The sequence below is a fragment of the Copadichromis virginalis genome, linkage group LG5 (genome assembly GCF_057382275.1).
Source record: "Copadichromis virginalis isolate Kocher_CV1m ecotype Utaka linkage group LG5, C_Virginalis_male_GT1.1, whole genome shotgun sequence".
NCBI classification, from domain to species: Eukaryota; Metazoa; Chordata; class Actinopteri; order Cichliformes; family Cichlidae; genus Copadichromis; species Copadichromis virginalis.
In genome coordinates, this window is record NC_140622.1 from 34,542,288 (window position 1) to 34,557,272 (window position 14,985).

The 14,985-nt window shown below is 38.4% G+C and overlaps 1 protein-coding gene across 1 annotated transcript; it reads right to left on the reverse strand.

Annotated features, from left to right (window-relative positions):
• Positions 1-13,001: 13,001 nt before the first annotated feature.
• LOC146710179 (adenosine receptor A1-like) lies at positions 13,002-14,942 on the reverse strand. Its single transcript, XM_085457505.1, has 2 exons — positions 14,598-14,942; positions 13,002-14,467 (listed from the first exon to the last, which is right to left on the reverse strand). The coding sequence occupies exons 1-2, from the start codon at positions 14,924-14,926 to the stop codon at positions 13,837-13,839; spliced, it is 960 nt and encodes a 319-aa protein (XP_085313631.1). The 5' UTR covers positions 14,927-14,942; the 3' UTR covers positions 13,002-13,836.
• Positions 14,943-14,985: the final 43 nt, after the last annotated feature.

Genomic DNA, 14,985 nt, shown 5'->3' on the forward strand with positions numbered 1-14,985 from the left:
TTTAATTCATCCACTTGGGTCAGATCCACACATGTGGAACACAATTAATCACACATCAATGCACTCTGTCACTTTTGTACACCACTACATATTTGCACACATACTTGCCATTTTATATTTATATGTATATTCATATTTATGCCTATATCTCTATATTTATCTATCTATCTTAATATTTATCTGTCATAACTCGGTTTCTACTGTTTGTTGTATATTTGCTGCTATGACAACTCAATTACCCTCTGGGATTAATAAAGTTTCTCTGATTCGGATTTCGGAACCAATTACTTCTAAATATGTGAAATGTCAACAAAGCTGACAATTAGTGATGTTTTTATTTATTTATTTTTTTGATGAGTTAATTGTTAATCCCAATAAAAATCCAAAAGTCCAAGACCCAAAGATATTTTGTTTCATTTCAAGGAAGAAGCTTGAGAAGCATTAAGAAGAATCATTCAGTCCATGACAGTTTTACAAAAACAATTAATAAAGCAGTAAAGAAACAATTTATAAAGCAGTCAAACTCTTACTCTTGCTATAGCCTGCAAATGCAATGGTGGATATATTAGATTAACAGTAGGTCCACCCGATAGCAGCACATAAAGCTTTCCCTTCTTATTGGTTTAGCGCTACTTGGCCTGTATCATTGGAAACTGAGTGTGGTAGCGCAGTAATAACCATTCTTCATCCATAAACCTGATGGCATGAGGAGAAAAGGAAAAAAAAGATGAAAAATGCTTGCATGGTAAGGACTATCAAAAGCTCTAAAGTGCTGCATGGAATGTTTACATACTGTACTTGCCATTCGTCCAGGCCTCTTTCATGATGTGTTTGTGGCATGAATTGTAAGTCATCCAGCAAAAATCGTGTGATTTTAAACCTACTTGTACATATTTATATGTATTACAACCAAAATGTACTCATTTATAGACATACAATTCTTTAGTAGGTGTGTGGTTCTTAGGCAAGGGTGTCTCATCTACTCACAAGCCTCCATATAAACAGTGAAGCCCACAAAGTAGTCATGTGATACAAGTTGTAAGAGGATTTTCATCAAGCAACAGGTCCCCCCATGAACTTGCAGACAAACATGATGCCATGACTGTTCAACTGGGATTACTATAATCAGCTATTCACCATCTGTGCACATTTTGTTTTGATTTTTAGCATCAACTCTGTGGAGAAACATGGAAGATGGAAATTTAAAGAGATTCAGAACAAACAAAAATGTGCAGTCTTAATTCAGGTAGGTGTAGCCGCACAGTCACACTGCATTACAAAAAGACTACTGAATCTAGAGATCTGGTTATAACCACAAGCCCTGCGATTTCCTTCCTGCTTTCATTTAAAAATAGAGATTAAAAATTAGTGTCACTATCAAAAACAAAGTGTCATTTCCTCAGCTGACCACCAGATGCTGCTGTACCCCAAGAGACAGAAAACAATGCATGAAGCAGCTGGGAGACACCAGAGGGAACATGGAGAAACTGTAATTTGATTCATCTCGACATATTTTAAAAATGACGGCTTGAATCACAAGCTGTCACATTCACAGTTAAAAAGGAGGTTTTCTTCATCATCGTGTCCCATGCGGCTGTAGCCTGAGTGCTCACAGAGGGAATGGGAGGAAATAAATCAAAGCAGAAGTGAACAATAACAAGTAATAGGAAACAAAGCCGGGAAAGCACTGTGTTTTGTAGTTTTATATGGGCCAGACTCTTTGTTTTTCTGCATCACTGTGCAGCTCACACTGTCCAGACTGCTGACTGCTGAAAACGCTCTGGACTAATGGCCTTGCTGGCATTTCTGCAAATGCTTGACAGTAACATGGCAGCTGGCAGGCGGCCTAAGGAGGGCGAGTGACCTTAAGGGAGCAGCAGAGAAGCCATCACGATCTTAAAGAGACAGAAACCACGGCGTGTCTCTCACCATACAGTGTGTCTCTCACCATACAGTGTGTCTCCAGCCCATTTTATTTTTATTTTTATCACCACGAGGAAGATAGTAAACATCGTCAAAGCAATGAGAAGCAGTGTCACAGACTACACCAGAGCGGCTGTAAAAGCAGCTCTTACTATGCCAACAACTGTAACAACAAGCCTGAATGAAATGAAAACACATTAATCTTTGTTATGGTGAAATGGAGGCCATTCAAAGCAGTTGTGCAAACACTAAGCAAAGAAGATATATGTTGAAATACATATAGCTTGACCTTGGACCTGAGGAGGGGGCATGATCGTGGTATTTTAGTTCACCCATGGGTTTAGTGCTGAAACAGCATGCTGGTAAGGACGTGAACTAAAACCGAGTGAATCAACTCAGAGAAGGCCCATATTGCAGGAAGCACAAACAATGAAGACGAAACAGGGAAATCTGGTTTACATGAGTATATCCTCAAAGGGAAGACTGTCTGAGGAAGGTGGAAGGATAGCAAAGAAGACAATGGCAGGAGGTCTTTTCCATTCATTATAAATGGAAATATGTTATTCAGGAACAAAAATAGCAGCTTGGATTGTACAAAGATCAAACCTCTCAAGCATACAAGCACAATTCACGTACAGACATAACACAATAACTGCATTCATTTTAAGGTCTTTATGGTATCATATTTATATTCTGATTTACCGAGCTCTTCTTGCTTAGTTCTTCTTCTACTCCTCGCGTGTGGGAAAGTCCTCATCATTTCGTCACCTAAAAGTCAAGGAAAATCTCAACGAAACATTTAAACTGCTTCAGTGAATGTATACTTGCTGACATTGACTGTTACAATAGTACCCCATCTAAGCACTAATTTTAAGAACTGAGGCTGAAAAGTTAAATCATTTTAAAATGTTGCTTTTCTGTTTAGATTTTTATTTATAATGTTCAGAAATAATTTTTTAAAATGCATGGATTCCGGACAAATAATGAGACAGACTCATTGTTTTAGCTGTACACCATGATCACCCCACTGAAGGCCCATTTGATGCCAGGAAAAAACCCTGTAAACAGAGTTGTTAGTGGAAATCTTGACATATTGCTAATGCAAGAGAAAAAGCTAAACAATCCCAAACCTCTTTTAGGATTTGTAGTGAGTGTAGAGATGGCTGGGTACAAATCCATGGATACCATACTGTGTTCAGCTATAATACAGGCCACTTGAGTCCAACATGGACAAACAGACACACCTAAATGAACAAACCTCTTCATTTATGCCACTGATATATTGATTTTAGTAAAGGGTGAAACAATAAAATATCTTTCTATTTTCATAATTGAGCTTTTCCAAGGATTAAATTGATGGGAAGATTAAAAAACATGCTGAAAACCAAAGTTTGCTAAGGCACAAACATAAAAAATTGCCAAATCAATGAAGGAACAAATTAGAAACACTGGCTCTCTCAGAAGCCTCGCTAGTAGCTCATTCTTGTTTATAAAATCCTCCAAGCTGGATAATAGCAGGTCAACTAAAGGCTGTATAGCATTGAGTGTATTAACTGAAACTACCTAGCCATAACACTCTTGAAAAAGGTTAAAGGTTGACTTAGATTGTAGGTGACTAGGTGATGACAAATGTAAACAAGGGTAGAGTCCCAGTGAAGAGAGTCCTTACACATTGGCACCAACTAAACCTGTAAAAATATACAATAAACACAAAGATACACATATATGCATAGGTGAGTGTGCTTCTCATATGTGATACTTGTAAATAGCTGCGTGAAGGGTCATAGTGTTTCTTGAGTATAGATAGCAAAAGTAATACAATGTTGCAATATAGCAGGGAAGAATTCAGAATCTAGAAATTTGACACAAACTCGAGGTGTGGTCAAAAAGCAAAAAAACAGTTTATTCTTTATTTAGATTTTATAGCACAGTACTGCCCACTACTCAAAAAAGTATTAGAATAACAACTAAAACCCCTTGAGACCCAGAGCTTACTCTTAGACTATAAGAAAATCACTACTCAGGCTAAATTACTGCATCAGTAAAAACATAAACCAAATTTTTTTTGCACTTCCTGTCACTGAGTTCATTATTCTTTAATGCCAATCTGTGTAAAAGTTGCATAAAAAGCACAGTTGGAGTGCTATAAATTCTTAAGAAGGCAGCAACGTGGAGGGTCAGACGAGAATCCCGGGGCCACTTGGAGCAGAAAAGAAAAAAAGAAAAAGGCAGAGCAGCCAGGATCTTGTGCGAACTGTAACACAAGGAGTGCTGAGCCTCGTGAGAGCTTGACACACATCTGAAAAGTAGGACAAAGTATCCAGGAAAGAGTGCTGTAGCTTGCATTTCCTATTCTCTGGGTGTCTGTGATAGAGACCAGGCTTGCTTGAGCGATTCAAACCACCGTGGATCTCTAACAGATGTACTGCTGCCTTAAGGATTGAGCTGGCATGAGCTGACATTACCCTGAGAGCAGAGTAAAAGTCCTGAGAGCGGTCACTGCCCTGAGCCCCCAAGAGAGTGTGGGTGGTGGGAGAGAGTGCAAAAAGACAGCGCTCTCCTCACAGATTTGTCCTCGCTGTTCTTCTGAAACAGGCAGTGCTCTTTTGAAATGGTGCCAGCGGAGGCTGGCCCAAATCTTTGCAGCTGAAACTTTTACAAGCTCGTGAGCAGAACGGGAAAGACACAGAGTAAGATCTGTGCAAGGAGTTTGCAGCTCCTACGTCTTCCTCAGCCTGTCGAGATATAAAAAAAGCAAAGAGCCACGCTTTCTTTCTTTGACAATGTATATAGTCTTCAAGATTATCAACAGAAATGTTCTGGATCGAAGACTGCATTGGAAGAGAAAGGCTTCAAAGTATGTGTAAGAAATGAATAAAAGAAAAATGAAGACTCAGTGACGTCACTCAGGAAGCTGTCTTGGATGTTGCCTGAGGAAAGATGCATTGTCTGTGGCATTCTTGGCAGGGACACCCTCGAACATTAAACCTGTACGCTCTATTCAAGACTGGAATATGGGATTATCAAAGTGATTTTCATTTCTCGGTGAAGCTCCGTGTGCAACATTATTTTGAATCTGTTTATTTTCACAGATTGGCTGCACTGTTGCCTTTGTTTTTGCTTCATAGCTCGATGACACAGTTTGTTACTTCAGGTTGTATTGTGGTAAACACCCGAGGCCACTCATTTATTTCGCTATGTTGACAGTAAACAGGGCCTTCCACTCTCAGCTACAACAAAACTACACCAAAGTCTGAAAGGCGAACTCTGCCTTTGCTGCTTTGCTCAAAATCTGACTAAAGACACAGGCAGGTGCAGAACAACTAAAGACGTCCTGAGCGACGATGAAAATGGGAGGCATGTACTACCTGGGAATGATGCCAACTGCTGACAAAAGCCTTTAATGCTCAGCTCCAAGAGAAGCCTTTAACTCATTTGCTCTGAAATGCTACAGGAATACTGAAGTCTTTCCCAACTGTAGATAAATCTGTCAAACCTTTTGGCTTTGTTACAACACAGCATGTAAGTACTCACTTCTGATTTCTTTGCCCAAGCTTACATCTCTGTCTTTTTCTCTGCATTTCTTATCCCCTCCCAGCTGCAAATCCTACAGTAAAGTGAGATGTCTATTTGATGACACATAATCTTTGCTTCATATGGCTTTTCCCATTTAGTGTGGGGAACTTCAATTCTAAGCCACATGAAGTTTGTATATATTGTGGAACCATGTAAGTAAAATTTAGTGACTATGTGATTTGTTTGCCGAGCTCCCTTTCTCCTACTGTCTCTCTCTCTTGGCAGTAAGGCAAAAGTGGGCAGGGAGAGAGGAGGGCATGGCCCAAAAACTGCTCTCAAGCCCCAGCCCCTGTTCGAGTGGGGTTGCTTGCTGGTACACTACTCAGCCTTTCCCTAGTCTTGCAAGCAAAAGAGAGGGATGTGGAAATGTATTCTTGACTCTTTTCTAAGCCGCCTTTATTTTTCGTCTGCACCACCGCCTTATTGTTTGTTGGTGAACGCTATCCTGATCTTGACAAAAAAACAAAAACAAACCCTCAGGTATTTCTCATTTTTGATTATCTTTCTGTTTAGGCCTTGATGTTCCTCTTTGTATTCAAGCCTCCCTTTATTCATGTCTGCACTTTTACACTCCCTTTACTGTCACCTTCCACACTGTACACGTGTCTAATTCGCTTGCACCGAACACAAAGCCTAAATCTTAACCGCTACTGAGAAGGGATTTTGTTCCACATACTATTTGTTCTGCTAAATGCATTGCAAGCAAAGCTTTTGTATAAACTTACTGATGTGAGAAGTCTGTTTACGTAGCACTATTTGATAAAAACACATGCCACCAAGTAAAAAGAAATTTTAATACTGACATTACTGCCTCTTAAAGCACAAACCTGCAGCAGAAATAAAAATTCTGGCATATTTTACAGCAAGTCGTAGCCTAAAGACATTGTAACTGCAGTAGTTTGAACAAACTTTGCCCTTGGAAAAAAAAAAGTGATTATTAGCCCCACGTTTCAAACAGGAAATTCTCTGTAATAAAAAGGCAGTTGGTGCTTTTTTCTAAGAACTTTGGTGTTTGTGTTGCAGGACTGCTGCATAGATGCACGAATTCTGCAACATCAAAAAATCCCCCCGCTGCACTGTATCTGCTGTTAAACATCTATTACTGCGAAAATGAAAAAGCATCCTGTGGTTTCAATCATACAGTGAAACTAGATTATTAATGTAGTTTTCTTGAATACTGCTGTTTGACAGGCCTGTTTGAAAACCAGTATGAACCAGATCCATCTGTTGCAAGCACTGTACAATACATGAAGGGGCTTGTATTAAGGATTACAGCACTATGTTTCACATCAAGCCTCTCTGGTTTATTAGTGTTTGTTTTCAATCTTAAAAGCTATTGAAAGCAGCGTTAATAGTTTAAGTTAGTAAATCTACAGGAAAATTCATTTTTTAGACAAATTACACTCTTGCATGAATTAGACTTATGCGAATTGACTTTGTAAACATTTTGGCATGTGCTGCTTTGTTTGCATACAGTCGAGTCAGCTCTTAAGTTTGTGTTGAGTGTGTGCAACACTATTATTGCATACTGTACAGAAAGGCTGAATGAAGAAAAAAAGGAGTGGGAGGAACGCAGGGAGGATGGGCAGAAAGGGAGAGAGAGAGAACGAGAAAGAAAATGAACTTATTCCCTCCTCCCCCCAAGTTCTCCTCAAATGAACTTGCTTTGCTGCTTGATGACATGTTGTTTGGAAAGCCATATCCTCTGCTATTTGTGCTTCTCTCCTCCCCGTAATTGGAGTTACTTTGTAGTTACCAGGATCAAAGTCTCTCTTTTGGTGTTGCTTTTTTATCAAGTCGTGCCACATACACACTTCAGCTCTTCCTGTTAAAGAAAAAAATAATTTTGGGCTATAAACACCACGTCTCACTCTTTAGACATCAGCCGTTTTACACAGTCTTGAAATCAACAAAGTTACGAGCAAAAGCCATGAGAGATGGTTCACCACTATATTAGCAATTTTGTTAATATCTGTTGAATATTAAGTCAGAAAGAGGACAGATCATATAACAGTAGTTTCCTACTATTGCTAGTAAAAACTCTACTTTAAAAACACAGCCATGTGATCATTTACACTTGCAAACACTCACTGTACTGATACTAAGGAGCCAATGTTGACAAAAATATGACTTTAAAGAGTATTTGCTAAGATTTCTTTTTAACCCAGGTCTCATGAGAATGTCACTGTATGTGTATATAAAGATTCATATGTGAAGCTGTTCTTAACTCAGAAGTACGTATAGCATGACAGGAACATGGCCTGCAGTTATAGACCGAGGAAAACTTCCCAGCCTGTAACAAAATATGAACCACAGACAGAAGCCTTCGAGCCTCATCGCAGTAGTAAAATACCACAAAATAAACAAACCCACTCTTGCACTTTACTTCACATTAGATGAAAATATTTTAAAAGTGCAAGTTGTCAGCATTAGCCTTTTAGCAGTGATGTAAAATGTTATTTTAGTTTAGTCCATGGTTAATGCACAATTTTCCTCAGTGGAAGTGTTTAGAATTACAAAAATAAAATTATAGTAAGTTTTCAGTAGTATCTTAAAATATCTTTACACTGCACTTTCATTGGAAAACAAAAAAAAAGAAAAAACTGCAGCAATTCAGATACCATTGAGCTGAATGTATTAAAGAGGAAGCCGATATGTAACCACTGATAACAAACAGCAACAGCTCGTATGTTAAATAATTTTAAACACAGAATTTACTGCATTAACTGCAAATCAGCACAGCAACTCTGAACTATAGACCAACTGAAGTCCACACCAAATGTCCTTCAGATCTGGGCACATTTAATTTGTTATAGGGTCAGAGATTCAAAAACTAAAACCAGTCTAAGGGTATTCTAGCATGCTGTTGGGAGTTAGCCCTGTTCGAATCAGAAGCAGATATTTAATGGTGGTCCAGTGGGTCTACCTTGTCGCCACAAGAATGAACACCAGCGTGTGGGATTAGACCCAGAGACACTTGAACATCTCCACCTGGAGAAGAAACTCATTCCCACTCATGCATAGTGCCCTTTTCTGGCTGAGAACCATGGTTTCAAACTTGGACATGCTAATTTCTCATCCCAAGGCAGTGTAAGCAGAAGCCTAAAAAACCCACATGATCTGCAAAATGTAGAGATGGGATCCTGACCCCACCAAACCTAACACCCTCCACCTCTTGGCTGTGCCATGAAATGCTATTACTAAAAATTAACAGAATGCGAGTAAATAACACTGAATCCTCTTTCTAAAAGAATTGCTCAATCCTTTTAGCAAGTACTTCTTGTAAGAAATTGAAAAAAGTCAGCTATTTGATTTTCAGTTGACATGAAATATGTTTTAATATAAAGACATACTGCCCACAAGATGTATATTCACTCTTTTTACTTTAGTTTAAACAGGATCAGGATGGACTCACACAAAAAATAAATACCTGTTCAACATATGGACGAAGCATGCTTATGGAACAATGGACCTTTCTTTAGTAGTATACACCTAGCTCACATAGCCGGCAATGCACTGAGCATCTGGCAGCAGGCTACACCACCATACCTTACTGTGTGGCATCACAACCCTTGTCTGACATGGCATTCTCTGATTGCTTGGCTGCCAACACTCTCCTCCCCCCTCAGTTATGGGCTCTGCCATGCTGCATCCACGACATCACCCACTTTTGTCTCACTGAGATTCAGCTTGGAGGGCAGACAATGCCCATTTCTTGGCACAAAACATTGGAAGGAGCAGCATAGGAGAACCCAGATCAGTCCCCGACACTCATGCCCTGTATTCCGCAAATCATCACGGACCAGCGCCAGTTTGAAATGGGTATTTTTTATGCATTATTATTGCCTAAATACTCAGTTGTTTGCTATCTGAGCATTTGACAACACAGATTTCGTTAAGAAGTCGTAAGTTTGCTGCTGTGAAATGAGCTTCTCTGGGCATATATACATACCCGAGGCAAAAGAGAATAACTGTGTCAGTGATATACTGATTGGAATGCTAATTGTTCTGAGTATCAGATAAAAGTTATGGATGAACAACAGAGCAGCCATTTCCCCTTGATCTGCAGCTTGTGAATAAGACTATTTTAAAGTGTCACTTCCGGTTGTAAAAAGCGAAATTCTTCTAAGAAACATATGAGTCTAAACGGTCACATATCATGTTACATTATGCAGGTGGGGTGCTAGTTTATCATGCTGACTGAATGGAAGAAATGGTGCAAGTTATATTATTACTGTAAACAGATGTTAAACCTAGCTATAAATTATTAGTGAATCGTATAGTGATAGTTGGTCACAACACAAATTTGACAAATTTGTTCTTGCTTTCTCTCCATCCCCTCTGCATTGGCCAGCCAGTTAGAAGAATCTGGTACCATTAAGCATCTGATTAATTCATCATCTCAGTTAATGCCACTCACTCCCTCAAGCCCCAGTGAGCATGCCCTGTCACCACAGCCACACAGACTGCCAAAACATTTCAATCACTGTTGACATTAATTGGGCCAAAGAGGAATTCAGAATGTTAATGAGCAGCCAAGCAGCTTTTCAGTGACCACCGTTCACATGCAAATTTATGCAAAATGTTCCAGCCTTTGCACGGTCTGGTCATCTACCACAACACTGCCTGGGCTGAGCTGTTTCGACCAAAGCATGGTTCTGTCTGGACTTGGACAGCTCCACCCAGCTTGTGTCCCAGACTCCAGCTGGCACAGTAAAGAAACTTCTTTCTCAGTGGCTTTAAATTGGCTGACTGAGCAAAAAGGGCAATTTTGAGAAGTCAAACCTTCCGTTTCTCTACTAAAGACCCCCCCCCCCCCCCCCCCCCCCCCCCCCTCCACACACACACACACACAACAACCACCACCAAAAACACCCAAGAACAACCAATTTACATTGCTCTTTGTACATTCCCCAACATTGTTTGGAGAGGTCTATGTTTTCAAGAATTGCAAGGAGGAGACAGTCGCTCCACAGATGTTGAGGATGGGTGCCAAACAGCTCCCTAAAATGGCTGAGGTACAGCCATTTTTCTTCCTTCGTTATGCATTACTTTCTGGTTGTAGAGATGGAGGGAAGCAAACTATAAAAAAAAGACATGATTATAAAGAACTTGGTTTTTCTAGTTGTCTTGAATTATGGACAAATTATTATAAACTTTTGTCTTACTTTATGTGCTATTTTTTTTTATTAACTTTAATTACACAGGGTAACATGTCTGTCACATTTCAGTCTTTAACACTTGTCAAATATATTTCATATGTCAAGAGCCAGTAGTCAGATACAGGATATCACACAGCAGCTCTATAATGAACTAGGCCTTGATTTTAGAGCTTAGGTTACAGTGGAATGTGGAAATGAAGCTAGAAAGTAATTCTTGGTAAATCTGCTACCATACTACATCATTCTGTGGTATCAGTGTATTTAATCGATGTGGTCTATAGTGTGTAGTCAGTCGAAAAATGAAGAAACGACACTAAAATATTTCAGCAACTGTTTTTCCGAGGTGAATACTGACATCTAAAAACGTGTGTTTTTTCTCTTTGTCTCACAGTTTGACTGTCACATTTTCTACTGCTACGTGAAAAACTATCTGTCCTTAAGGTTGAGGTAGTAGATTGAATAGTTGTGGGGTTTACATCCTCCTTTTGAGATAACTATACAATCTACTGTCTTTCCTAAGGAAACAGGTTAATCTGCGGAGATGCCAAATCCTATGTGCACGAGAAGCTCCCTGGATAAAGGAACGCATCACTTATGAAAATACAAATAATCTACCCACACCTGTTTAAAGACAACTGCAGTCCAAAGAAAGACTGTCATTTAATTATGTAATCGAACAGTAGAACCTGTCTACCCTTTCTAATTGGTGTATACTGACCAAAGCCTTGTTATTAAGGCTTTTCATTTGGGTTTGAAGTTGAGCCTAGCAAGGTGAGGTAGTAGGTTGTATAGTTTGTGGGATGGACTCAATCCTATTCAGGTGATAACTATACAGCCTATTACCTTCCTTGAGAGGTACAATAAGTGCTTGAAGGAGCCACTCTGATGCCATCTTGTGGCAAAAAGACTATTATAGCTCCACAAATGATCTTAACTTTGGGACCTGTATTGTATTTTAACCTGCATTGTATATATCTGATATAGTAATAACAGATTTATAGAATAAAAAACAGGCATATTTTCACTTGACAAGTTGATTTTAAATGAGCTGCAATATAATTCAATGACAAAATGTATAGCTTAAAGAACGCATTTCAATGAGCAAATGTTAGCCATCTAATTTCCAGTATGACTTCAGATTTGTAAAACAATTTCTTTGACAGAATATGTAAATCCACAAGTATTTAATATCCAGTGTCACATTAGGGAATTTGTATTACGTTGATATTAATACTGTCAGAAAGATCACAGTAAAAGTTTTACATGAACAAAATTTTGCATTTTGCAACTTAGTGGAAGAACTATGCAACATTAGGTTAGCAGACGGGTAAACTGAAAAAGGAATTCTTGATAATATCGCAACTAACCACAAAGTAACAAAAGATACAAGACCTATACATAAAAAAGAAGAACTCGAAGCTCTGTTTCCCATGTTTGCCTTCTAAGCTATAATTTTTTTCAGGTTCTTTAAAATATGTTTGCAAAGATATAAGGAAAGTTTGTATAGAATAGATCTGTACTATAGACTCAAAGAGAAGAATACTGCCAAGAATATTGATACTGCCAGTTGAGTCTGATGAGTTTTAATGTACAGTAATTTACACAGTGATACATATAAAATAATCGCACTGATTGTCTGAAGTTGTTTTCATTACATTTATTATCCAAAATCAGTATCCGGGGTCTGCATCTGAGGGCTAAGGGGAAGGTAGTCTGAGTTATGTATGTATATACCCCTCTTTTTTTTAATCCCTGTCTTTACTGGCTTGCATTTTTTATAGAAACATGTAGATGTCAATGTAAATGCCCGCCTAAAGGAAACATTTCTAAATAAACATATCTGAAAACATTATCCAAAATCAGTTACTATAATAAAATTTATAATAAAATTAAAAGGTTGTACATTGAATTTTTTCCTTAAACCTAGCATAATCATTTCTTTATTAAGTCCTGATGGTTGAACTATATATACATATATATATATATATATATATATATATATATATATATATATATATATATATATATATATATATATATATATATATATATATATATATATAAAATGACGCATCAGTGGCTTAAGAATTTTATAAATGTTCCTCCATTTTCATTTCATTTTAATGAATTGAATATTTTACTGCCAAGCAGTGTTATTATCAAGGTCTGGAGATGTGGGTACTGAAGGTACTGAAGATGTGAGTGCTGACAGACATAACATGATGAATTGCACACTCTAAAAAAGCTATACTCTGCACAGCAAATTGCTGCAAAACTGATTGGACAGCGCTGCTGCATACTGCAAACGCAACCCAGGAGTTTCTGAAGGCAAAGAAATGTCATTCTTCAATTCTGAAGTCAATGATTTTTTAGTTTAATAAAAGTCAGAACTCAGGCATCAGTTACCCCTACACAATTCCATTTTATTTTACTTTAACTACCACTTCAAAGAACAGTGAATATAATTTTCGAACAGAATACACTGTCTGTTGATATTAATGGAGAGTCTTCATATCAACATATGACGAACTAGAACTTGAACAGAAACAGAGAAAGAGTGATATGAAACTTTATCTAAAAACTTAACTTTAAAAACAAGAGGAAGTTGGTCTTTTTTTCTGCACCAGTTTACACAATATAGACAGAAACATGTGCTTTACATCTGTACACACTAGGGCTATCTCTAAAACAACTCAGCAGTAAGCTACAGCAAATATTTAAAGCTTTGGCTAGATAGTGAAACTGCTATATTAAAAAAAAATGTTTAGTCCCCTAGTTGGCCTTAATGAAGTGAACTAAAGCGGCATCATTACTAGTTTAAATGACATGGACTCCAAGGATGTAAGCTGAGATGGATTAAATTTCCACATTTAAAAGAAACTAATATTTAGTGTGCCCAGTGACAGACTGGCAACCTGTCCAGGGGGTACTGCCACCCCTTTCCCTATAACAGCTGGGATCTTGTGACCCTGAATTGGATAAGAGAATAGATGGATGGATGAAAATTTAAAACTGAATACCTAGCAAACATATGAGTATCTAAATAATATAATATTTGGTTCTAGGCCTGACACACACCAAGGTAATCATCAACTCACTGGTTTTAATACATACATTTCAAAAGCCAATCAAATTTGATCCCTAATAAAATAGAATCAAACAAGGACGTCAGCCTTCATTCATTTTGGGCCAGACTATCATTGTTACTGCTGGACTTGTCTGTTGTCTGGCTTATCTGTGATTCCTGCTTTTCTGTTCCACATGAAATGCACTCTTTCCAGATCTTTAGATATGCTCTTTTGATTTTTTGTATTTTGAATGCATAGACAACTGGGTTGACAGCTGAGTTAGCATGAGAGAGCACAATCCCAACATTAAAAGCTTGTTTTGGTACCTCACTATTTCCAAAGTGCTGAATACAGTTCATTATGTGGAGAGGGAGCCAGCACAGGGCAAACAAGGCCAGTACCAGAAACAGAGATCCCGCCAGCTGTTTCTCTTTCCTTAAGTAATTGTAAGAATTTCGGGCATGGCTCCCTGGTTTGTCTCGAAGGCTTCTTCTGATTGTGCAAAACACATAGATGTATAAAGCAGTCATTACCAACAGAGGCGTCAATGTGCAGAGAAAAAAGTTGAAATAAACCAGGTATGACATTGGGATGACATCTGTAAACTTGCAAGTTGTATAATTTAAAGTTTCATTCTCGTGCCATCCAAACATAGGAGTAAAGCTGAGAGGAATTGCAGCAAGCCAACATGCTGCTACCACACAACAAGAGAGTCTGTGTGTTACAGTCCTTTTGTACCTATAAGTAAAAAAAATTCCTATTAGTTTCAAACTAATTGTAATTATTTTTAATTACATAAAGTTTTCATAAAGTTATTAGTATGGTGAATGCTTATAAATTAAAGATCTGGTTATGCAGGCCATCCTACCTGATAGGGATACACACCCGAAGGAAACGGTCTACAGCAATAGCTGCAAGGCACAGAACTGAAACAAAAGTCAGCAGGATGACCACACAGCTGATGAAGAGACAGGTCTTGAATGAAGTCTTCACTCGTTCATCCACCACTACAGCCAATGGTATTGCCACACAACCTACTAGAAAATCAGCCACAGCCAGCGAGACAATAAGGCAGAAGGTTGTCTGCTGAATGTTTCTACTGATCCAAAGGGCCAAAATTACCAGCATGTTACCCAGACAGCAAATAACAGCAATGAGCACTTCCACCACGGTATAAATAGTGTCTTCCTCCTTCATTGTGCGTCCAGTCTGGTTGGTGTGTGCAGGTTAATGGTGCAGCTGCATTATGTGCAAAA

What these genes read in the sequence shown, in the direction of transcription:
- LOC146710179 (XM_085457505.1), bottom strand. Translation starts at nt 14,926, where the DNA reads ATGAAGGAGGAAGACACTATTTATACCGTGGTGGAAGTGCTCATTGCT. An exon ending in CGGGTGTGTATCCCTATCAG is followed by an intron (nt 14,468 to 14,597) that starts GTAGGATGGCCT and finishes TTTTACTTATAG; the next exon opens with GTACAAAAGGACTGTAACAC.